General features: G+C 39.2%; 1 protein-coding gene across 1 annotated transcript in view; it reads right to left on the bottom strand.

Moving 5' to 3' along the window:
• The window catches only part of SPTBN5 (spectrin beta, non-erythrocytic 5), a 1,783,454-nt gene that overhangs the window by 555,386 nt on the left and 1,202,805 nt on the right, over positions 1 to 25,263 (bottom strand). Inside the window, exons 46-47 of the mRNA XM_044073536.1 lie at positions 12,938 to 13,126; positions 3,738 to 3,815 (exon numbers count right to left, since the gene is read on the bottom strand). Coding sequence (XP_043929471.1) covers positions 3,738 to 3,815; positions 12,938 to 13,126 — 267 coding nt within the window. The remainder of the gene's footprint in view (positions 1 to 3,737; positions 3,816 to 12,937; positions 13,127 to 25,263) is intronic.

A 25,263-nucleotide genomic window follows, 5' to 3' on the forward strand; every position in this document is an offset into this window, starting at 1 on the left:
TGTACTCTATTGACTGCTTTCTCTGCATCAAGAACCACCAACAAAAGTGGAATTTGCTTACATTCTGCTTCCCTGTAGATCATCATTGTTCTTTCAATGTTGTCAAATGTTTCTCTTCCCTCCACAAAGCCACATTGAGCCATATCTATCAATTTTTAGCATCACCTTTGCCATTCTTTTGGCCTTTATAGACATAATCACTTTATAATCCTGGTTTAGAATAGAAATAGGCCTACATGAAGCTGGATCTGATGGGTCTTTATGATCTTTAGGTATTACAGCTACCACTGCTTTCTTCCAGAATGGTGGTGCTTCTCCTCCTTTTAAAATACTGTTAAGCAAAGACTTCCAGATCTTTATCACCATCTTCCCTTTTAGCTTGCAAACTTCTACAAGAATACCATCTATTCCTGGAGACCTTCCTGTAGATTGGTTAGACATCACAATTTTATCTCATCTCCTCCTATCCTGTTATTAACTTAGCCTCATCTACCTTTAACCTTGGCATATTTAATTCCTCCATAAACATTTCCATTAGTACACTTTCTTGATTTTTCACTTTTCTCTACTTTATACAGACTTTCATAAACAGGCTTTGGACACATCTCTGTGTTATGAAAAAGGACAAATACAATTCTTCTGCCACTGTTAGGATATCTTATAAATGCAACTTAGCAGTTAGGTCTCGGTTACATATTTTACAAACCTTAAATATAGCTTATAAATATGTTATAGTCTGAAATAAAAAAAAAAGTAAAGTACAATCAGCATGATGTTGTAAGCAGAGAAGGCGCTGTCTGTGGCCTAGGTGACATTGGTTTGATTAGTAGCTCAGGCATCCAAGAAACTGGAAAGGAAGGATGGGAGGGGTGTGTGTCTAAGAGCACACAATGTGATATGACTTCTCTGGTGAAGACCAGAGAAGCCATCACAGGATGTTATCATGGATAGGTAAAGTGGCTTGCTGATACCAACCCTTTGCAGAAGTAATGGGTGGCTAGTTCTTTGTGGATCACCCATTGCACTCTCCATCCAGGAATGTTACTAGGCACATGCAAGAGGTGAGTAAGTAGAATATCCTATGGCAGCAATATGACACTGTTCCTGGATGCCTCTATCTCCTGATTGGCTCTAACACTTACTGAAGTCAGTCTAGGAGAGTAAGGAGGGGTAGGCAGACTCAGTAAATGAGGAGAACACCAGGATCTGTATGGGGAAAATGTTAAGAGAAAAAAGAAAAGCAAAGTACAGAGGTCACATTTTAAGTAAGTTTTCTCTACCTTGGCATCAAAGGGATATACAGGTGGAATTGGTTTGTTAAAATTGTTGGGACTGTGGTTTAAGTTACTTCATACTGGTTCTGTTTTTGGTGGTTATTTCTTACCATGTGCAGCTTCAGGAATCATTCTTTTCAACGTGTGGGTTCTTTTAGATTGTAGTCATGGGATTTAGTTTACATGTACTGTTTCAGACGGTATTAGTAGACTTTCTGTCTCTAAGGGTTTGCTGGAGTGGACATGTTGTGTAAAGTGCTTCCCAGCCTTCAGCTTGCTGCAATTGGCCTGAAGATAATGCTGAATTATCTCATTAGAGGATTATGGAGGACCTAAAAGAACATCTGTACTTCACATTTTGAGACACTTTATTTATTTTTTTTTAATACGGATAGTAGTGTAATATATTTCACTTATTTATACCCTTTTTGTCCACATTGCATGGAGACCATTATCTCTCTTGCAACCCATTCAGCCCATTTGTTCATTGTAGGATTTCAGCCTGTCACAGGATGGTGTTATTCAAGCAGCCATTATTGGCTGGGTCTGCAGTGTGGGGCGATCAGATATATGATCTACCACACGTGCCCATCTCCAGCTATAAAATGGACTGCTTAGTATGAATGCCACCTCATCCCCATAATAGCCCAATTGCTGCTGGTATAATCACATTACCTACACATTACCAGCAGTGGATGTATAGCTGCCCCGGTGCAGTCTTATTACCTGGCACCATCCAATAAATGTATAAAATAACAATATTTGTGTTGCCTACCTAATGACTGACTATTGACCGAGGTACTGGGGAAGCCAATGACGGCTAATTAGAGAGTGCCCTTTTGTGAGTGAGTCAACACTATTCTCTTTCTCCAGTTCTCTATCATTGACTCCTCCAGTATCTGGGTCTGTAGTCAGTCCTATGTAATCTGATTCATAGTCAGGCCTTCATCCTTCTTCATTAGGTAGGCAACACCAATACTGTTGTTTTATACATTTATTAGAAAGGTCCAGGGCATAGGACTGCATTTGTTGTGGAGTCATTGGCACTAATTATGTTGTACATGTTTTCTGTCTTTCATTTTTTTTATTCTAGGTTCAATCTGATTTTGTGGAGTTTGGATGGCAGCTCTTTCCTTTTCTGTAGGATATTCTGTTACAGGTTTTATGTTTGGGTTGGTTGCATTTTTCTCTTGTGTTTGGGGATAGGAATTCTTTTAGATATTAGTTCAATGCCCGTTTATTGAGTTTGATGATTCTGAGGCAAGTATAACTATTTCATATTTATTTTAGAATGTGCAGTATTTCCATTCCTGTAATGCATAATATGTTTTAACTATTGTTTAAAATCTCCGGGTAGTGTGATAGGTTTTACTGTAATACTGCAGTGCAGTGAATGTTGCAGTTTCATGGGGGTGTTGAAACTATGGTTATCTGTTAATTATGCAAGATTTTATTTATTTATTTTGTTTTTAACTATGATAATGGCTGATTAAACACTGTATGTTTAATTTAGATTAGGTTTATGATTTTGCTAGTTGACAGTGTTTTAAAGAGGTGAGTGTGTGACTATAGTATGAGGTCTATTATGTTTTTTCTAGGAGAATTGTGGTTGTTTCCATTGTCATTCTGTTTATTGAATTTATATTGTTTTAGCTTGTGGATATACTATCTCTAGCCAGTGTCCCTGTTTATCGTTGTGTCTTCCAGACCTTATTTCATCCCCCTGGATTATGTTTCTGATTCGTGGGAATCTCACCAGCAACTGCTTCTGCAATGGGGAGGGATTTCTTTTATGCTCTACCCTTATGTTCTTCCCCTATGTCCATCCTGGAATTGTCCAAGGGCTACTCCCTTCTTTATGACCACAACTCCATGGCGAGAGCACTGAGATGAGTGTCTACCCCACCAAATCAGGATACGCAGGCCCATCTGTCCCTACCAGAACCTCAAATACCTGAGCTGCAGTTAGGGCTTACGCTCTCTATGCCATAGTTCTGGCTATGCTGGGAGCCTTTTAGTAGTTTTACTGATTTTAATATAATGTGTGGACTATTCTGATGTTTGCACTTCTGCTGTTAAACTTAGATCGATTTTTGACAAAGACAGAATAATCACAACATATCTGACATAGGCAGGAAAATAATAAATTATATTTATCATCACTTTGCATTTGATGAATATGTTATCACCATAGCACCGTACATCAGCTATCAGCATCCAGGAAAGTGATACTTGTTTATTTTTGTTTTGGTTCAGAAATTACTTTTTGGCAAATAAGACACCATTCCCATGCATTGGATTAATATAATAATATCAAACATTTAACCTTATTTTTATGGAAAATATCTCATATTCGTGCTGCTCATGCAGAATACACATTTGATTCAGCTTATGAAGTAAATGGTAACATTTTTTACTCACAGAAATAACAATGTTTACTTTGGAAATGAACAGAACACTTACCCCAAGATCTTCATTAGCCAGGAAAGCTTCTTTGCTGCTTAGCCAACTTTCATTCTGGTCAATGTAACCATAGAACACCTACAAAAGGATAAGAAAACACAATCAAGTATTACTTGTCTGGCCTCAAGAGAACATGCAGGGATCTGTTTTGAAGCTAACCATTGTGAATCTAATAATTATTTATTATTTAACGTTTGTTTACCGGGAAAGTCTAACTGGACACCAGTCCATTTTCAGCGGAGGCTCGGAGAGATAAGCTCCAGTAAACAGTATAAATATGTAAACAAGAAAAAATCATAATACAACAATATAATACAACAACTCAAACAATACAACAATGTTGTGCAATACAGCATCTAGTGGAAACAATAACAAAAGAGCAATACTTACATTTAGTAAAGAAGAAGACAAGTCACAATAGAATGAGGAAAGAGAATGAGGTGTATAGTAAAGTAGCAACAAATATAACAGATGTAGTTAGATATAAAGAGCTCATAATTATCCAGGATGATAGCAAAGACAGAGCCAGTTTTCCATAAAGTGAGATTTTAGGAGCCTTTTAAACTGTGCCAAAGAGCAGTCAGAGGAAATATTGGATGGGAGTTTGTTTCACACTTTAGCAATAACATTGGAGAAGAGAGTCACCAGCTGAGTTGTTAGCTTTGGTAGCTTTTAACAACACTTTGTTACTAGAGCACAGGGGTCTGATAGTGGTATATGATTGTATTATATTGTTGTGAGCAGGGATTTTATCTGGCTGGTGTAGGATCTTGTGGGCAAGAATAAGTTGGTTGTAATGTACCAACTGAGGAAATTCAAGCCAGTTAAGTTGTTTAAGTGCAGTGCAGTGATGTTATCTATGTGAGGCATTAGTAGCAAATTTGGCAATTTTATTGTAGCAAGATTCAAGTCTGATAAGATTAGTTTTACGGAGGTTGGTTAGTATTGGGGAGACATATAAGAGAGTTGACAGAAGGTATGTACGGGCGATAGCATTTTTGTGGAGTTTGATAGGAACTGCTTGTTTCTGTATAGAAGACCTATTTTCTTGTGAGCCTTTTTAATAATTTAAACAATGTGGATGTCAAATTTCAGATTATTGTCAATTTCAATGCCTAACAGTTTTGTATGTGTTACTGGGGCAATAAAGGTTTTATTTTTGGACTCCAAGTTGAATGTGAAATGAGAAGAGGGAGTTCTAGAAGGGTAAAAGAGAATTATTTTATTGGGGTTTACAATGTGGTTTGATTTGATTAGCCATGCTTCTACAGATAGGAATGAATCCTGAGTTATGGTGTGAAGGTCTACTAGGGAGGAAGCTGCACATATAAGGGTAGAATCATCTGTATATTGTATAATGCAGGCATGAGGAGTGGAGTTGGAAAGTTGATTGGTGAAGAGGGAGAAGAGTAGAGGTCCAAGGATGGAGCCTTGAGGGACCCCTAAGGTAACTGGTAAGAGAGTAGAGAGGTGGTGTTGCCAAACTACTGCCTGCTGACATCCAGATAAATAGCTTTGAAACCAATTGATAGAGCAGCTGGAAAGATTTAGACATGATAGGACATCAATCAGTTTGTTATGATTTACCATATCAAAGGCTTTGGACAAGTCTAAAACTATGACAGATACAAATTGTCCTTGATTTCTAAAGTCAATAACTGTGTTAGAAAAGGTGAGTAGGGCAGTGGTGGTACTGTGATAGGGATGGAAACCATGTTGTGTGGTAGATAGTAATTTGTGGGTGTGAAGGTAATCCATGAGTTGAGTATGACTGACTGTCTAGGATTTTAGAAAATGAAGATAGAATGGCAATCGGGCTAGGTTCAGTGGAATTGAATCATTTATGTATGGGAATAATGTGGGAGATCTTCCAGTAACAGGTACTGTGCTCTCAGCTATGGATCTATTAATGAGTATTGCTACAGGATATGGTATTCCTTCAGTGGCAATCTGATATTCTGCAGGGAGATTATCTGCAGCTAGGGTAGTAGGTTTAAATTTAAGCAGTAATTTTTTTATGGCATCTACAGACACTGGTTGTAATGTAAATTGGTTGGGGGTATTTTGGGGGGGGTGTTGCTGGGCTTGGAAAAACAGGGGCAAGGTTACTGGAGCTGTTACAGGAATTGGCAAGAGCTAAGATAGTTTCTGTAAAGTATTTATTAAATTGAGTTGCTATGTTATTAGAGTCGCTGTTTGAGCTTGGAGATGGGGTTGTTGTTTTACCTGGTGATAGTATATTTTTGACTACAGCCCAAAACTTTTGGGGATTGTTGTGATGTTTTTTCTGAATATTATGGTAGTAGTTAATTTTGAATAGTTTTATAAGTTTTTTGGATTTGTTTTGAAGTTCTAGGAATGTTTGTTTAGTAGTTAGGGTTTTAAATTTATGATATTGTTCCAAGGCCTTGTCTCTAGATTTAAGAAGGGATCTACGCTCTTTACTCAGCCAGGGGGCATAATTGGTCTTAACTCTGATGGTTCTGGGGGGAACATGACAGTTTAAAATATCTAAAAATGTAGTGTTAAAGGAGTTAACAGCATCTTCTAGGGAAAGTTGTTTGAGTCCCAGTTACAACAGTTTAGGGCAGCGATGAATCTGTGTGGGTTGAAATCTTTTTTGTTTCTAATAGTCTGGTATGTGATCTGGTTATTGTGGAATGTACTGGTGTGTACAAGAAAAGTAGATATGTGGTCACTTAGTCCATCAGGAAGACAACCTGCCTGAGATGATAAGGAAGGAATGTTAACCAGAACCCAGTCTAGGATAGATTGGCGTTTGGTAGATTTGTCAGTTCTAGTGGTAGATGTAATAAGCTGGGTGAACCCATGTAGATCAATATGAGATGTTGGGTTCTGAGAGGGGCAATCTATTGAATTAATATTGAAGTCACCCATCAGTACTGCTTCCTGTGGGAGGTAAGTAGAGGACCATTGTAGTGTGTCTTCCAATGTGGGAATATGGTTTCCTGGAGGTATATAACCAGCAATGATGTTGATATATTTTTTTGGGTTGATTTTAATTTGCTAAAGATTAGTTCTGAATTTCCAAAGTCAGGAATGATTAGATCAATGTAATCTAATGTTAGGTGATCTTTAAAAACAATAGCTACCCCTCTCCCTTTTTAGTTAACCTGGACTTATGTAGCATATTATATCCAGGAGGTGCAAATTCATTGTTATTATTGGTGGGTTTTAGACAAGTTTCTGTTAGTATTACAATGCCAGGAGAATAGAGGGAAAGTAAAGCATATAGATCACAAACTTTATTAATAGTGCTTCTTACATTCATATTAAGAAGAAGAAGAAAATATTTGTTTTTAGTATGAAGTTGAGAACAGCTGGCTGTGATAAGACAATTAACTGTGTTTTGTAGTGGGATGGGGCCAGGATTAGGGTGAACATCACCAGATTGGCATAATTGCTTTAAGAGGTGTAATAGTAGTTTGGTAAATTTTAGTTAGCATGTTTTAGACAAGTTAGAGAAGTGTTTGGTGGGGGTTGGAATTTATTTACATGATAGTCTAGGTAGTTGATACAGAACAGACTTGGAGCAATGGTAAAGTTTACTGAGTTGTCTGGGTGGAGTACTGAGGAGGTTTGCCAAGGAGGATTATTGGCTGACAGATACAGGCAATTATAAGAGGTGAGGTAGAATAAAATTAAAAGGAGAGAAGATACGGCAATGTGTAGGACTACTAATTTAGAGAGTTCCCCATAGGGTTGAAGCATATTTTTAGGAAGTCTAGATACTTGGAACAGTAGAAGAGGTAAACGAATAGATAAAGTGTATAGGAAATGCAATGCCTTAAGGTAGTGAGTAGAAAACATGCACTAGAACAGAGGAGGCATTACCAAATAAGTAAATAATGGTCACACCTTATTAAAAAAAACTTGGATGAATTAAAGAAAGGATTGTTTATCAAATTGTCTAGGAGGCTACTGGGTGGTTCTATGTGGGTGGATTCAGTTAATAGACTGACCTACAAAACAGCTCTGAGTAATGAACTACTGGGTTGTAATTGGTGGTTATATAGGGCTGGGATTTAGGTAGCATGGTGGTGGTGGCAGTATCATGCTTTGTGGTTGCTTTTCTTCAGCTGGAACTGGGGCTTTAGTCAAGGTGGAGGGAATTATGAACAGTTCCAAATATTAGTCACTTTTGGCTCAAAACCTTCAGGTGTCTACTAGAAAGCTGAAGATGAAGAGGAATTTCACCTTTCAACATGACAATGACCCCAAGCATACATCTAAATCAACAAAAGAATGGCTTCACAAGAAGAAAATTAAAGTTTTGGAATGGCCCAGCCAGAGCCCAGACCTGAATCCAATAGAAAATCTGTGGGCTGACCTGAAGAGGGCTGTGCACAAGAGATGTCCTCATAATCTGAAAGATTTGGAGTGCTTTTGCAAGGAAGAGTGGGCAAATATTGCCAAGTCAAGATGTCCCATGCTGATAGACTCCTACCCAAGACTAAATGCTGTAGTTAAATCAAAAGGTGCATTAATAAAGTATTAGTTTAAGGGTGTGCACACTTATGCAACCAGCTTATTGTACTTTTTTTATTTTTTATATTTTTTCACTAACAGATTTGTTTGTTTTTCAAATGAATTGTACAGGTTATAGGTCACATTAAAGGTGGAAAAGTTTTGGAATTATTTATTGTGGTCTCATTTTTTTTATATCACAAAAAAACTGTGAGTTTAACAGGGGTGTGTAAACTTTTTATATCCACTGTATATAATTATATCTTTTTCTGTCTGAATATGTATTTACAAGATGGTGGAGTTGCCTTTCCTTGAGTACCATAATGTCGATCACAAATCATCGAGTCTCATTACATCACACTGTAGCAGAGTTAGTTGAACTTGTTTCCTCTCAGACGAGTTTCATTTGCTTGTTTTCAACATGATGTGAGATATATATATGTAGGTATATATATATATATATATATATATATATATATATATATATATGTAGGTATATATATATATATATATATATATATATATATATATACACACACACACACACACACACACACACACACGTATTACATATAGATAAATAGATAATACACGTGTACATATATAACTTAAGAACAGATAAGCACATAGCCTCACAAGGCTGTGGTAAAGAGGCATGTAACGCACATCAAACATTTGCCATTATCCATATACCACTGTAGCATTTGCACAAACATATATAACATATATTATAAACCTGAAAAATATACTGTTTTCTGCAAATGTAACTGTAGAACAAGCCTTGGATATTAAATAAAATGGACATACAGAGACGTAATAAAGCCCAAGACATGAAATACAATGAGGCAGATTCAGAAAGGTTACCATTAGGTGTAAACCTGATGTACACTTCTCAATAATCATTTCCATTTCAGAGACAACCCTACCATAGTGATGTACCACAAAGCAATGCAGCACTGGAATAGGTTGTCTCGATGCCTACTGCTAATGCTAATGAGGGATTCAGGGACAGAGGCCTATGCTAATTAACTATGTGCCCTCCACCCCTGAAATGCCTATGGTAAGGCATTTACACAGCCAAATTGCTCAGCTGTATAAATTACATTGGTTGGCTGTGCTACTCAACATGGTGAAACACTTGCTTCTACCCACTGCTTCAAGTGGGTGAGATCATTTTAGAAGTAAGTGCCAGGGAGTTTAATGGCCAGGTATTGGTGGGTGGATAAGTGGCCTCAGGTACACGTATGTGTGTGTGTGTGTGTGTGTGTGTGTGTGTGTGTGTGTGTGTGTGTGTGTGTGTGTGTGTGTGTGTGCGTGTATGGGAAAATGAGTGAGTGTGTCTGTGAATGCGATTTTGTGGGAGGTCTGTGTGTGTGTTTGTGCATAAATGTGTTTATGTATGAATGTATGTATGGGGGGGCTGTCACACCTCCATACTTCCCAAGACAAACCAACAAATCCTACAGTTTTGGGAGTGGAGAGCACTAGACACCAATTATACTCTTATATTGTGCCTAAAGGCACTTGAAAAGAAAATAGAACATTTTGCAGCATGAAAAGGTGTGGGGGCAGAATGATACTAGACACCAGTGATGATTTTTTAAATTATCTGATTCTATTTACTTTAAAATTGAAAAATAAATAAATATTACATAATATCTTAGGGGGAAAAGTTAAAGTAAAAAGGGGGGGGGGATTTGAACACTCAACACACATGCAATCTTTTCATATCATGCTAGTCTTCTCTGCCACCACCAGATGGATACTACCATGGATACTCTTAACATATTACTTAGGTCTTACAAAATAAACATCTTAATGTAAAAGGGAACACTATCAATCCTTGCACCATTGGCACAGAAAGCAGTTTGACAAGTCAGTGGCATCATTCACTAACTGTAATGGTACATGATATATTAATAAGTGACAATAGAGTACCAGATCTAGCATCATCATGTGCATTATGAATAAAAGGAAGAACGACACTCTAATGCTGCCATTATTAGCTGCCTATAAGGATCCATCAGTTCTGAGGGCAGGGATAACAGAAGAGACACTGGGGACTTTTTGTCAACTCAGGGACAGATTTAGTGTGTGTGTGTGTGTGTGTGTGTGTGTGTGTGTGTGTGTGTGTGTATGTGTGCGCGTGTGTGTATACATGTGCAGATGTTTCTCTGTATGTTTAAAAGTGTGCAGATTGAATAAGGGAAGTGCCTATGCCAACGTGATGAATGGGTCACCACTGCTGACTACTGCAGGAAAGTGCCGATCTTCACTTGTGATAGTTACAGGTGATGAAGAGATATCCTAATTAGGCAACAAAGAGGCCTTTCAATGATTGCAGTTAACTTGTCTCTAGATCACATTTTCCCACATCTCAGAAACAATCCCTTTTGGCCACAGCTGTTACTGTGAGCAGTTGAGTTCTTTCTGAATCCCGGAAATGTGTGCATGCAGATGTACTACAAACATAGAAAATGAAGTATAGATGTACTATAAGCCTGGCAAGACATATATACAATGTGCACTCATGTGTACCATAAGACTGAGGCATTAAATACTAGGTGCACACAAAAATGTACTTCAAACCTAGAGCATGACGCACACCACACACACCATACACACACACACACACACACACACACACACACACACACACACACACACACACACACACACTTTAAGCTACAATGATTGTATTTACTTAATAGATTTACTTTTTGTGTATCTAGTGGCACATAGGGATAAAGCTCTGACTATTATCCAGTTGATTCGGGTTTGATTAGTGGTTCACATGACTAATGGAGCGGCAAGGAGGATGGGTGTGCCTATCCTGCTGGGAGGCTGATGTGTGGGCAGGGCATGCAGAGCAATAGGAGCTTCCTATTAGAGGCCAAGAAGCCAATAGTAATGTGCTCAGTCGAAGGGACAGGGCAGCTTGCTGATGAAAGCCTCATGCAAAAGTGTGGAGATGGAGCACTGCCCATTTCACATATCCTGAAGCCAGCTAAGCATGCATGTCAATGAGAAAATAGGAAAGTCCTAAAATATAAATCCTCCCTGGCTGAGAGTTAGACAGTATGAACCCCTCCAGGATGCTCTTAGTTTCCATGCTAGCCTTGGTTTAAATTCAGTAACAGTCTGGGGATGCTTGGAGTGGCCACTAGACCTATCTTGGACATAGGGCATTGGGGTGGCTCTTGGGATGATACTAGGGAAGAAAAAAGAAGCAAAAAAATATCTTTTTGTTTACTGAGATGTCTAACTGGCCATGATGGCCCTTTTCAGTGAAGGCTCAGGGAGGAAAGCTCCAGAAACTTACTTCATTAAAGGAAACATTAAATACATACAGATTTCACACAGAATGAGTAAATATTCAGTACATGTACGCCATTTTAGCATCACCTTTTGAGTTGAATGAGTAATGATGTTAAAAATGAAAGTGGCTTTATGTATAACTTTTACATAGTGTGAATAATGACATTTCTAAAGAGGTCAAATGCACAGTGAAAATACACCAATATATGCCAAGAATTACATGGTTTGCAAAACACTATTTGGGAAGTGATCACACAGCAGAGGCAACAGTATGACATATTTTTTTTACGAAGAGAATATCATTATGAACTGAGGAAATCAATATACTATGTTTTCAATGAGGGCATTTGTTAAGAGGATTATAGTCACAGTGAGTGCTGCTAGTTCCAAGGAAGATGGCTTAGTCAAGGAAGGTTTAGCTTAGCAGTCCTTTGTATAGACTGATAACTAAAGAGCCTCATGTAATCTGACATCACTGCTAGGAAGTGCAGCAGATACAGGCAGTAATGAGTATTCAGAATTGTACTACCAGAGGATTGATTTTACCTTGGGGAACACAAGTACTGGCAAAATCATGAGGTAATAAAATGACAGTTTTGGTGTATTTTTGAATTTATGAAGGGTAGTAAGCAATTTTATTGTAGCTTTTGTATCATTTCAATCTTTAGGTATACAAAACTGATCCTTGGATCTTAGATGTCACTCAGGGGTTCACCATTGGAGTAGGTCAGAAAAGCCTGAAACCCATGCTGGTTGATAAAATAGCATTTTGAAGGCTGCATTTAATTATACACAAGTAAGCAAGTTTTTTTTTTTTTGAGACCAGCACTGTGAAAAGTTTGGCATTTATTTCAATGGCAAGTCTGGCAATTTTTTACAGTTTTGCTACAGTCTGAACAGCTGATATGCACTGCTATATGTGCATATTTCCATAAGAACATAATATTCTGTCTTCATGAAGTGATGGTTGCAGTCTGGTATTAACAATGACCTTTTCCTATTGCTTATCCTTTAACCTCAGTGGATTGAGAGGCACATGAATGGCAGAAGGATGCTTTATCATTCTTGTTGGCAGCAATATCAGCCATATGAAACTGCTGAAGGGAAAGTATGTAAGAAAAGTGATACATATTATGTACTTCAGAGCACTTAAGGGGAATGGCTTATTGAAGGCTGCTTACACAAAGTAAAAATCATAATAGAATCCATATGGGCCTTCAGATCACAAGAAGAAACCTAGTTAAAATGTACAAAAAGAAATATGTAGTATTTTAAAAGCAGTTTTACTTTTTTGCTTATAGGCAACAATTCATTATGACTGCCAAGAATAATATTTTGAAAACATGCCATTCTCTCTGTATAATTTCAGCATTTTTCTTCTTTGCTTAAATTACCTGCAGATCAAGGGCCTGGGCTAGTCTGAGGTTTCGGTCCTGCCAGACCTGGTTCAAACTTGATCTGACATCTTCCAGATTAACCAATAATTGCTTTATCTCAGGTGCAGCATAGTGTCCAGATGTAGAAAGCTTGTAGCCAAAATTCTTAACAGTATCAAAACGCTGTCCTCTGGCTGCAATTTCTGCCTGCAATTTCCATGAAAAAGAAATAACTTAAAAGGTGTTTTTAGGCCCCTACAAACCATAACTTTCTTTATGACATTGTTTTGTCTCATCAGTCCACTGAATGATACAAATAAGTGTACTATAAATTAGTATAAATCATATTTCAGTTTAAATACATGAGATATCCAAAGTACTGACAAATAAGAACTGCAAAGTCCAGGCCCACTTAAAAAAACAAAGTTATGTACTTACCATAATGTTCCACCTGTGTTGTCTATTTTCATTTCTTCTCAACTGATGGGTACAGATCCGAGGTGTCGGATCCGACTTGGCCACTGTAAAAGCTCGTGGCAATCCAGAACTCGCGAGCGTCTCCCTTACCCACAATGCATCCACCCCATTACCTCAGATCTTGTTTGCAAGCAATAAAGAAAGATGTGCTCTTGCAACTTTATACATATATGTGTATAATTCAGATAAGGAGAGAGAGAGAAGAGGCAATGCCACATCTGGAGCTGGTAATGTTGGAACAATATAAATAAACTGTTATAGCCGCTTGCTCTTCTAGAATAAACCTAAAAAAGGTTGGGGCTTGGTGGAAGGGAAGTTGAGGAGGAATGAAAATAGACAACACAAATGGAGCATTATGGTAAGTACATAACTTTTTTTATCTGATTTTGTCAATTGTCATTCCATCCTCGACTGATGGGACAGAGTCCCCAGCTACTTAGAACCTTGGGCGGATTCAAGGAAGAATATTCCTGAGCACCATTGTGCCAAAAGATGCCTACCTCTGGACACCAGATCCAACTCATAATGAGAGATAAAAGTGTGAGGGAGCACCCTAGTTGCTGCTGAACAAATAACATTCATGGAAGCTCTTGAGTGGAAAACTGAAGAGGTAGCTACAACTCTGGTAGAATGAGCCTGTACTTTGTAAGGCAAAGTCATTCCTGATTTGTTTAAAGGAAATACAGTCAGTAAGCCATTTAGCTAAGGTGACTTTAGATACAGGTGAGCCCAATTTCAAGTCAGAAAAGGATACAAACAATTGATCAATCCTAATATCTTTTGTCCTATGAAGATAGAAATGTATTTGTCTATGCATATCTAGCAAATGTAACAAGTATTCTCCTTTGCTGGAATAGTTCAGAAAGAAGACGGGTAGATTAATACATTGATTAATGCTGCAGAAAAGATACACTGCTTTGTAAGAAGATTCTATCCTTATGGAAAATGAGATACGGAGCTTTCACTGACACTGCCTGAATTTTCGAAATTCGTCTGGTGGGAAGTGATGGCAACGAAAAACAGGGTCTTCCAAGACAAAAATTTAAGGTCACAATCCTGGGCAGACTCAAAGGGTGGAAGAATCAAGGACTGCAGTACCAGATTGAGATCCCATGGTGGTGTGTGATCTTTAAAAGGGGGTTTAAGAAGAATTGTGAAGCACAAAAAAGCTTTACATAGTTTATGAGAGACTAGTGAACGGCCATCAAATCCAATGTGAAAATTAGAAATTTCTGCCAAATAGACTCTCACTGTTGAAGAACTAGCCCCTTGGTTGAAAAGCAGTGTCAAGAACTCCAGCACATGACTAACTGGGACGAGAAAAGGTCTACATGCTTTTGAATAGCCCAGTGTACAAATCATTTCCACTTACTAGCGTAAAGTTTCCTAGTGGATGTCTTAAGGGAAGACAACAAGATGTGATGAAAAGGGGAAGAAAGCATCAATTGTCTGGCTATTACTGGAATTGGAAAAACCAAGCTGTCAGCTTGAGGTTCAAGAGGTCTGGATGTGTCATGCCCGTCGAGTGAGACAGGAGGTCTAGAGCTGGGTCCAGAATCCAAGGCTGGTGAATTAAGTGAGGCCACAGGAAGGGAAAACAAATCTGTTGAGGCCAAAAGGGGGCAATGAGGATGACCTTGGTGTTCAACCTGGCAGCTCTCTCTCAGGGAACTCTGGAATTAGAGGAACTGGGGGATATGTGTAAAGTAATCCGGCGGCCAGTCATGGAGAAGAGCATCCCTCAGTGACTCCCTCTGTAGGGGGATTAGAGCAAAATACCGGCTGCACTTGTTTAGGGGAGATGCAAAGAGATCACAGCAAGGCTGGCCCCACTTGTGGAACAATTGTTCTGCAACTTTCTGGTTGAGGGACCATTCATGAGGTAATATTATGTACCTGCTCACCTTGTCTGCTAGCATGTTGGTTTTCCCAGGAATATGTGTTGCTAAGAGAAAGCGGTTGGAAGATATTGCCCATTGCCACACCCTTGGTGCTTCTCGACATAGGGAGTACAATCTGGTTCTTCCTTGTTTGTTGATCTACCAAACCATTGACATATTGTCTGTTTGAGTTGCAATCATTCCTGATGGAAGAGCATCCTGAAAGACTTGCAACACTAAAAGCACTGCTGTCAACTCCAGTACTTTGATAAGCAAATTGGCCTCTCCGGGAGACTACAAGCCTTGGACTGTCTTTCCTAGGTAATACCCCCAACACCCTAGCTGGGAAGCATCCATGGTTACTATGGTCTTTGGCTACTAGGGGACAAATGGATGACCATGTAGCAATTGATCCTATTGGATCTACCACAACACACTTTTCTTATACAAGGTGGAAATTTGTATTGGAGCGGTGAAGGGTAGTTGAAGAATCAACCACTGAAATCCCAACATCCATTGCAGAAATCTCATCTGAAACCTGGCTAGCGGAACACAGATTATCACTGCTGCCATTGATCTTAGAGCTTGTAAAACTAGGTGAGCCAAGATCACGGTACTGCAAAGTATCTTGCTGACTTGAGACCTTCAAGTTTGAACTCTGTGAAGGGGAAGGGAGGCTGTTGTTGACCTTGTATCTAGTAGCACTCCTATGAATTCTAGAATTTGAGATGGCTCTTGATTTGATTTTTCAAAATTTATGGTTATCCTAACCTTGTACAAGCACGGATGACTTCTTCTCTTGCCATAATGAGTTGATGCGTGGTTGAAGTGGTAAAGAGCCAGTCATCTAAGTATGAAAACACAGGGAATCATTGCAGTCCCACATGAGCTGCTACTGCTACCATACATTTGGTGAACCTGGAAAACCCTGGGGGCTGTGGTGAGATCAAAAGGTAGTGCTCTGAACTGATAATGAGTAGATCTTAGCCAGAAGCATAAGAATCTCCTGGATAGCCTGTTTATTTTTATATGATAGTATGCATCCTGGAGAGCTATTCAGCATATCCAGTCATCCTTTTCCAAAAATACAAGAATGGACTGAACCATGACGATCTGGAAATTTGTCTTTCAAATAAATCTGTTTAGGTTGCTGAGATCTAGAACTGGTCTCCGGTCCCCTGTTTTCTTTGTACTAAAAAGACTCTTAAGTAAGTTATGGATCCTTTCTGGTCTGGTGGGACCTCTTGGATGACTCTTTTGTTTAGCAACTTTTGTATTTGAATGGCTGCTTGAACACTCTGATTGGGTGGAACATCAGAGATTTTCCTGGATATTGGAGGAGAAAGAGAAAATGAAATTATATATCCCCTGGATGTGATCCTCTGCACCCAAGTATCTTTTGTTATCTGCAGCCAGGCTCTCTTGTGTAGGGACAAATGACCCCCTCCATTCAGGAGCACTGAGAGGGTTTTCCAAAGAATGGTTCTCTGGACCATTGATTTTGTGGGCCTCCTCTACTGTGAGGATGTCTGTCATTTGAGAATCCACCTCTGCCTCTGGGGGAAGACTCCCCACATGTATATTGGAAAAATCCTTGTGATTTCTTGAACCACATCTTTCCACCTCCATGATGATTTCTCGAGGATCTTTGTGAGGTGGAAAAATGCACACCCATGGCAGAAAAGGTCTTTCTATTTTTCTTACACCTGGACAAAGTATCTTTCATTCTGGAGCCAAAGAGAGATGTGCTGTCAAAAGGAGCATTGATTAATGTAGACTTAAAAGGCTCCACAAAGTCACACAAGTGCATCCAGGTGTGTCTCCTGATGGTTATGCCTGAACCCACTGCCCCACTACCCTTCAGGTACCTTCTGCCACATTGGAGTTCAATATTGATTGAAGGTTTGCCAGTTGTGAGGTGACAGAGTCCTTCACCTCCTCAGACACGGTTCCTGCAAGGGTATCCGAGAGTTCCTTTATCATATCCCTTTGTAATCTGATGAAATGTGCCAGATAGTTCAGGGACCTCAAGGCAAAGGTCCCTGATGTGTAGACATGCTTCCCAAACCTGTCCATTGCCCATGACTCCTTTTTGGGTGGATGAACACAGGAACTTTCATTGGTTAGTTCTTTTCTAGTGGCTGCCACTATGACAATGGCATCAACAGGGGTCTCTTGGGCCAGAACTGTTTGTCTTCCAGAGGGGTCATTTGTTATCAAGCTTCCTTGGTGTGGGCTCAATTGTGTCAAGCTCCTTCCATACTCACCATGAGACCAATTCAAGGAGCTTGCCAGCAGGCAGAATCATCCAAGATGTAGATAGGCTGGTACCAAATGCCTCAAATAGCACATATTCCTCCAATTAAGAATTTCTGGGCTTCCAGCCACCTCTCTGTTTTAGGATTCTGAGGATGTCTCTAAATGAGATGTCTGCAGGAGGTGACCATGATGATCCTTCGCCATCCTCAAAATGTGTGTCTGTGACAGATTCAGGAGAATCCAGATGCTTCCTCTTACATTTCCACTTCCAAGGGACCTCTTCAGTGGGATAATCTGGGGAGGTATCAGAAGGGTAAAAATACTCAATTGGGTGTCCTGAGGTTCTGGTACCAGCTGTCCCTGTGGGAGGGTTAGCTGATACTCCTGACGCAGAGCAGGGGAAGATATGGAACCCGAGAGGATAGGACCCGTTTGGGTCATGGAAGCTGACAGAGCTCCCAACAAAGTGCTAAGGCTGACCTTCCTGGAGAGGGATAGGAACCTAGGTTTGAAAGCAGGGCTTTCTGATCCTTGGTCTTTCTCTTCTCCAAGAAAATCACCCCAAGGCAGGAGTTGGAGCTGAACTAACCTTTGCTGAAGCTCTGAGGAGTAGAGATGGCTCAGAAGCTGTCAGAGTCGACAGAAACACCTCGGATCCGACTGGGTAGAATCCACTCCAAGAGCACTTTGCATCCAATAGCATGGAAGGGCTCAGAGCGAACTTTGGATCTGAGGATACAGTGATCTTAGGACATGAAGGAGATGGGCCTGGACAACTCGGATCCAAGGGCTCCAAACCCACTTCCTGAACTGAAGGGGTAGAGACCAAAGCAACAACTGGGAGGCGCTGTGCTGAAAGTATCTGTCACATTACCCTCTTCACATCTTCTACAGTGAGGCTTCTAGAAGACTGAGTGGACTGCCTGGAAGGAGAAAAAAAGGGGAAGGCAATCTTAATGGGACAGAGTCCACAGATGGGAAGTACCTTGTCCTAGAAAGTATGTCTGGTATTCTAGGAGGATCTAATGTCTTTGGATCTAATGAATCCTTAGTTTTTGGAAACTTTTTGGAACCTTTGGATCAGAAGAAACAGTCTAATCTGAAGATATACTTTTTACCTTTGTTTGATCCAAGGGGGTCGGATCCAATAATTTAATTTTCTTTTTCTTGGATGGATCCATGGAAGCTGTTGGATGTAAAAAAGACCTTTTTGAAGTTTTCTCCAAGGTCTTAGAGGAAACAGAAGAAGAGCTTGGAGATGATTGAGACACCTTTTTGGACAACTATCTATAGATGGCATCACCAAAGGAAGGTGGTAAAAGCCCCTTCAAGATTCATTTGTTCTTGCTTTCTACTAATGCTCTGGGGGGGGGGGGGGGTGAAGGCATGGCATAACACAGAACTGTCTTGCAGATGGAGGGGGCCAAGGCAGTAGATACAAAGGGTGTGCAAGTCAGAAAAGGTAATATTTTGTCTGCAATTCCCACACTTCTTAAAACCTGCAGGTGTTTTTTTCTTTTTCAGCCACTTTAAGAATAAACAGTTATAGGAACTACACAGTATAAACTGCAAAAACACCACAAAAGGTAAAGACAAAACTGGAGGTCAAAGCAACTAACATGAATATTGGAAAAAAACTATTTTTTTTTTAAACAAGAAAGAGGGGGAAGAGACTATCTACAAAGGTAGTAAGGCTATGATAAACATAGAAGGGTAAGGGAGAGAAAAAAGGGAGAAAGATATACTACAGATAGTATCTACAGTATGTTAGTACAATAAAGATAAACATTAAAGAAAAATTATTGTAGAAGAAAAAAACGCAATTACTTATCTATCCCAGTAGCTCAAGAGTCAGACAAGCACATCTTTCACCTAATGGGGGCAAACGAGATCTGAAGTAATGGGGTGAATGCATTGTGGGTAAGGGAGATGCTCAAGAGTTCTGAATTTCCACAAGCTTTTACAGTGGCTGAGTCGGATCCAATGCCTCGGATCCAAACCCATCAGTCAAGTGCAGGATGAAAATTGACAACATCAGATTACGTGTATTCATAGAGCAGTCCATATCCACAGCAAATATGAGAAATTTATAAACAAACTCCTGTGGTAGAATACCCATATAAATAAAGTATGCAACAGTAGAAGGAAACTGCTTAATGCCTGTAATAGATCTCACTCTACCTACCTTAACAGCACACTTATGCAAACTACCAAAAACCATAAGGGAACCATCAGAGAAGCTCAAAGCTAAGCAAGGCAATAAAACCAAAAATAACTGCAAATCTTTCTTTAACTATGTCAGAAAGTTAAGAACTAACACCCAACAGTGTTCAGAGCTAATGCACAATAATACTACATTCTCTGACCCAAGGAAATAGCTAATATTCTAGCTAACACATTTAGTGCACATTTACTCCACTCACAGTTATAGCTATTCCAGCGGTTCCACAATCCCAACCACCTCCTTTAATTGCTATAGTACAAGTTCCCACAGCCCTCTCAAAAACTAAGAATACTTCATCCATGTGCCCTGATAACATACAGGGTTGCCTAATTATCAGTGCCAAATATGACCGTTCTGAATCCCTACTTAAATTCTTTAATCTAAGCCTCTCCAATGGTTACATTCCTGAAACTTGGAAACAGCCATTGTAATGCCATTACACAATAGTGGCCCAACTATGGACCCTGGTATGTATAGAATCATTAGTTTCACTAACCCCATGTATTATATAAAGCTATAGATCATATTATCTCAGATTTCATTAATCCGAACATTTAAAGTCTTTTAACCCTGGAACATCATCAATTTGGCTTTGTTAAATGATGGTCCTGTCTCTTTAACCTCATTAATTTCTTATGTAACTGAAGCAGTGGATAGTGGTTATGCAGTACATACAGCATCCTAGACCTGGCCAAAGGCTTTGACACCATTCCTCATGCAGGCATTATTGACAGACTTGTAAATCTGATTAGAAACCCTTATACTGTGTGGTGGACAGCAAACAGGTTGTCTGATAGAACCCATGTAGTAAGAGTCACAGATGCCACTTCAGAAAGCAAAATAAATTACCAGTTGTAAACCACAGGGCTCAGTTTTAGTCCATCGCCTATATGGCAAATATTTCTCAGATCTTCAAGCTAGCACTCCTGACTTATGGTTAACCAAGTTTAACAATGACTGTAAGTTTGGTGTTGTTATTTCATTTTTAACTGACTCACAATTGCTCCAGCATAGATTACACCAAGTCAACAACTGCTGTAAGGACAGTGGTCTCAAATTAAATGCAAAAAATGTAGCATAGTTCATTTTGGTAAACAGAACAGTTTCACTTACCATATAGGAAGTGACCTTCTAACATACTGCTCAGTTGTCCAGATTTTCACATTATGTCTAGATTTATGCCTCATATTTTTGGCCTGTTCCTTATAAAAGTTGTGATCTTCTTGCAAATCACTGAGGACTGAAGTCAATAAATAATGGTTGACATTTGAGTTTCAGACTTCATGTCCTTCAGAAACTTGCACGCTAACAGAATGCAGTTATTCTAGCAACCCTCTATGTTTATAAGAACAATATTTAAAATATCTCACTATTTTTGTGCCTTTATCCCTCTATAATTTTAGGCTTTGTCCAGATTTCTTGAGCTGACAGGTTGAGACTTATGTCCTCCAGTCAGGCACTATTGTAAGAGATCTAGGCACTCTTGTTGATAATTCCTTATCATTTAACTATCATTTGTTTATGTATTGACATTTGTTGACAGGGAAATTACACTGTGTCAGAAACCCATTTTCAGTGGAGGCCTGGGGAGAAAAAAGCTCCAGTTGCAAAATTAAGATTTTTACAAGATAATATTTACAATAATAAAACAGAGTACACAAATGTTTGTACATTTCTATACATTTCTAAGGTATTAGTAGTACACACAGTAGAAAGCTTTATATAATCTAGTTAGGTGTTAATTTATTTATTTATTATTTATTTATTTTGTTTTACATCTGTTAACTGGGATAGTCCGACTGGATACATGTCCACTTTCAGTGGAGACCGTGGGAGAAAAGCTCCAAGTTAGTAACATACAATTTAAACACTTCTTCTTCTTCTTTCAGCTTTTCCCGGTTAGAGGTCACCACAGCAGATCACCTTTCCACTCATGATTGGTAGTGGAGTTTTACAGTGTTGAGTTGTCATCCCAGTGTCCAACCTTCCACTGCAGGCACACACACGCATGCACTCATGCCTAGGGCCAATTTAGAGTATCCAATCCACCTACTGCATGTCTTTGGGATGTGGGAGGAAACCGGAGCACCTGGAGGAAAACCATGTGACCACAGGGAGGACATGCAGACTCCGCACAGAAGGCACCCCAGCCGAGGCTCGAACCGGAGAACCTCTTGCTGTGAGGAACATACTGTTTAAACACAAAGGATACAAATTATACACAGTTTACAGGCTCCAGTTGAGCAAATAAGTAAGATATCATACTTTTTTTATATAAAGTTGACAAATTTGACTAAGCAAGGTAACATAATCAGTAAGTATAGAGGAGGAGCTAGTCGAGTTTTGAACAGGTACATTGCCAGTGCATTTTATAGTATAGTTTGAGACTTTTTTTGAACTGAGTAAGAGAGGGTTCGAGAGTGAGATCAGTAAGAAGAGAGTTCCAAGTTTTGCCAACAGAGTCAACAAATATATAGTCACCAGCAGTATTGTTGCTTTTAGATGTTGGAACCAGCAATTTATTAGAGCAGTGAAGTGACCTCAGGTTGCTGTAGGGGTTGATGATATTTTTTAGTGCAGGTGTTTTGTCAGGGTGGTTAAGAACTTTATGGTTGATTATAAGGTGGTTGTACTGATGTAGGCTAGGCCATTCTAGCCACCCCAGATGTTTTAGGTTGAGACAGTTATGGGTCCTATAGGCCATGCCTGTAGCAAATCTAGCGATATGGTTGTAACAGTTAGCGAGATTGCTAAGAGTGGACTTGTTCAAGTTAGTGAGGAGGGAGGAGGCAGAGAAAAGTGTAGAAAGTAAATGGGAGCAAGCAATAGCAGTTCTAACAAATGGAGTAAGGAAAGGTTTGATCTTATAGAGGGAGCCAAGTCTTTTGTTAATGGTTTTGATACTTTAACAAGTAAACAGTGACAATACCTCACCAAACCAAAAGGCAAGAAGGCACAAAAAAGTTGCAAGATAAAAGAACTTGATAATTTATTTATAAAAATAATAAAATAAACACGTTGGATAGTTTGATTGACATGGGTATCAAATTTAAGGGTATTGTCTATTGTGACACCTAAGAGTTTGGTGTGTACATCTGCTGATATAATTGTGCCATTACTGGATTTTATTGTAAAGAGTGGTGAGGAAGACTTATAAGTGGGGGAGAAAAGAAGCAACTTAGTTTTGATAGGGTTTAAAATGAGCTGACGGTCAGAGAACCAGTTTTCAACTATATTGAAAGTATTCTGGGTTAGCGTCATAAGATCTGTCTGGGAGGTCACTGCACAGATTAAGGTGGAGTCATCTGTGTATTGAATGCAGGCAGTATTGGGGATGATGGTGGGTAGGTGATTGATAAAGATTGAGAAGAGAAGGGGTCCTAGTATGGAGGCCTGGGGAACACCTAGTGTGACGGGTAGAGGGGTTGATAGTTTATCCTGCCATAGGATGGCTTTATGTCTACCACCCAGGTAAGATTGAAACCATTTAAGTGCACAGATATTTAGTGACAATGTCTTTACGGTGTCGATGAGTAATTGGTGGTTGACCATATCGAAGGTCTTGGAGAGATCTAAGAACTGGGCTGAGGTTAGCTTGTTATTGTTTCAGTTGTGATTAATAGTGTTAGAGAAGGATAAGAGGGCTGAGGTGGTTTTATAGTTTGGCCTAAAACCATGCTGAGAGTTAGCCAGCAGTTTGTTCTGAGTGAGATAAAGCATAAGTTGTTTATGGACACATTTTTCCATGATTTTGGCCAGTGGTGACAGTATGGCTATGGGTATAAAGTTTGACAGCTCGAGTGAGCTACCTTCTTTATGGAGAGGAATTATGTGGGATATTTTCCAAAATGGACACATTTTCCATGATTTTGGCCATTGGTGACAGTATGGCTATGGGTCTAAAGTTTGACAGCTCGTGAGCTACCTCCTTTATGGAAAGGAATTACATGGGATATTTTCCAAATTATACAATACAGTATTATACAATACAGTATTCTTAATGGCATTCATTGCACTTAGGCAAAAAAGACAGAAGATACATTCATAATAAGCAGGTCATTTATGCACTTCAGTACATAGGAAGCTTAGGATTTAGCCTAATAATGGCTGTTGAGACAAGACAGTGACTTGACATGCCAATCTGGTATATAAAAGTCATTGGATTTCAGTGGATTTACAAATTATTACGTGTAAATGAAAAAAGTCATACTAGTCAGCAAAGTCTTAGAATTTGTTTACGGTGGTCTATAGTTTTAAGCACAAGGAAGGATTTGATTGGTAAGGAAGTGTTCTTTTAGGGTGAATTTAAAGGTTTTTATGGATTCATGTTGTGTTGGAGGGCAGGACATTCCAGAATTTTGCAATGGAGTATGAGTACAGGCTTTGTCCAGTTCTCTTGTTGGGACTGGGCACTCTATGAGTTGTTTATAAGTAGACTGTTGATTCCAGGAGCAGATGTAGGATTGTAGGGTGGAATGAAGTGCAGGGAAGTATTCTGGGTTGTTTATTAGTTTGTGAGCAATAGTTAATTGGGTGCAATGAAGGTAGAGGGGAATTCAAACCAGTTCAGTACCTTAATGGCCTGGCAGTGGTGTGGGCAGTTTGGTAAGCCTGAGGCAAATTTTGCAATTGTATAATAGCATGATTGTAATAGAGGAGGGAAGGAAGTAAGAGGGCACTTGCCAGTTTTATGCTTGTTGCTTTGTCCATGTAGAGTTTATATCTGTAGAGTTTGCCTAGTTTGAAATGTGTTTTCTTTATTGTATTAAAAATATGATGTTCGAAAGATGGTTTGTCATCTATAGTGATGCCTAGTAATTTTGCTGTTTTCACTACTTCAACTTCATTGCTGTTTTGGGTGTGTCTTAGACGAAAATAATAATAGCTTAGATGTTTTAGGGTTTAGTAGTAGTTGTGATCTATTTAGCCAAGTTTCTATGGTTCAGAAGGCATTTTGTGTTATTTTAGGAGATCTGGGAAGTTGCTAGAGGAAGATATGATAGTCGAGTCATCAGCTTATTGGATAAGTGAACTTTGTATGGAGACTTTGTGGAGATCATTTATAAATACATTAAAAAGCAACGGTCCAAGAACTGACCCCTGGAGGGCTCCTGTCTTATTAACCAGATATTCAGATAGCTTGTTTTGCCATCTGACAGACTGTTGTCTGTTGTTCAGGTAGTTGGTGAACCGGATAAAGATCTATTTGGAGCATCCTAACATTGTTAGTTGTTGGAGTAGTTTAGTATGTGATACTGTGTCGAAAGCTTTGGATAGGTCTAATAGGACTGTTGTTGTCAAAAGGCCAGAGTCCAGAGATTTGTTCAAAATATCAGTTTAAGAAAGTAAGCCCACAGTAGTACTGTGTGCTGAATGAAAGCCATGTTGGGTTGGGGCGAGGAGATTATTGTCAGAAGTCATGTCTCCTTAGAAGTTCAGAAAGACTTTCATCTGGCCCATCCAATTTCCAAAGGCATCTCTACTAGATCCATAGAAGTCTTAAT

This window comes from Protopterus annectens, chromosome 6.part0 (genome assembly GCF_019279795.1).
Source record: "Protopterus annectens isolate FY-2018-M chromosome 6.part0, PAN1.0, whole genome shotgun sequence".
NCBI lineage: Eukaryota > Metazoa > Chordata > Ceratodontiformes > Protopteridae > Protopterus > Protopterus annectens.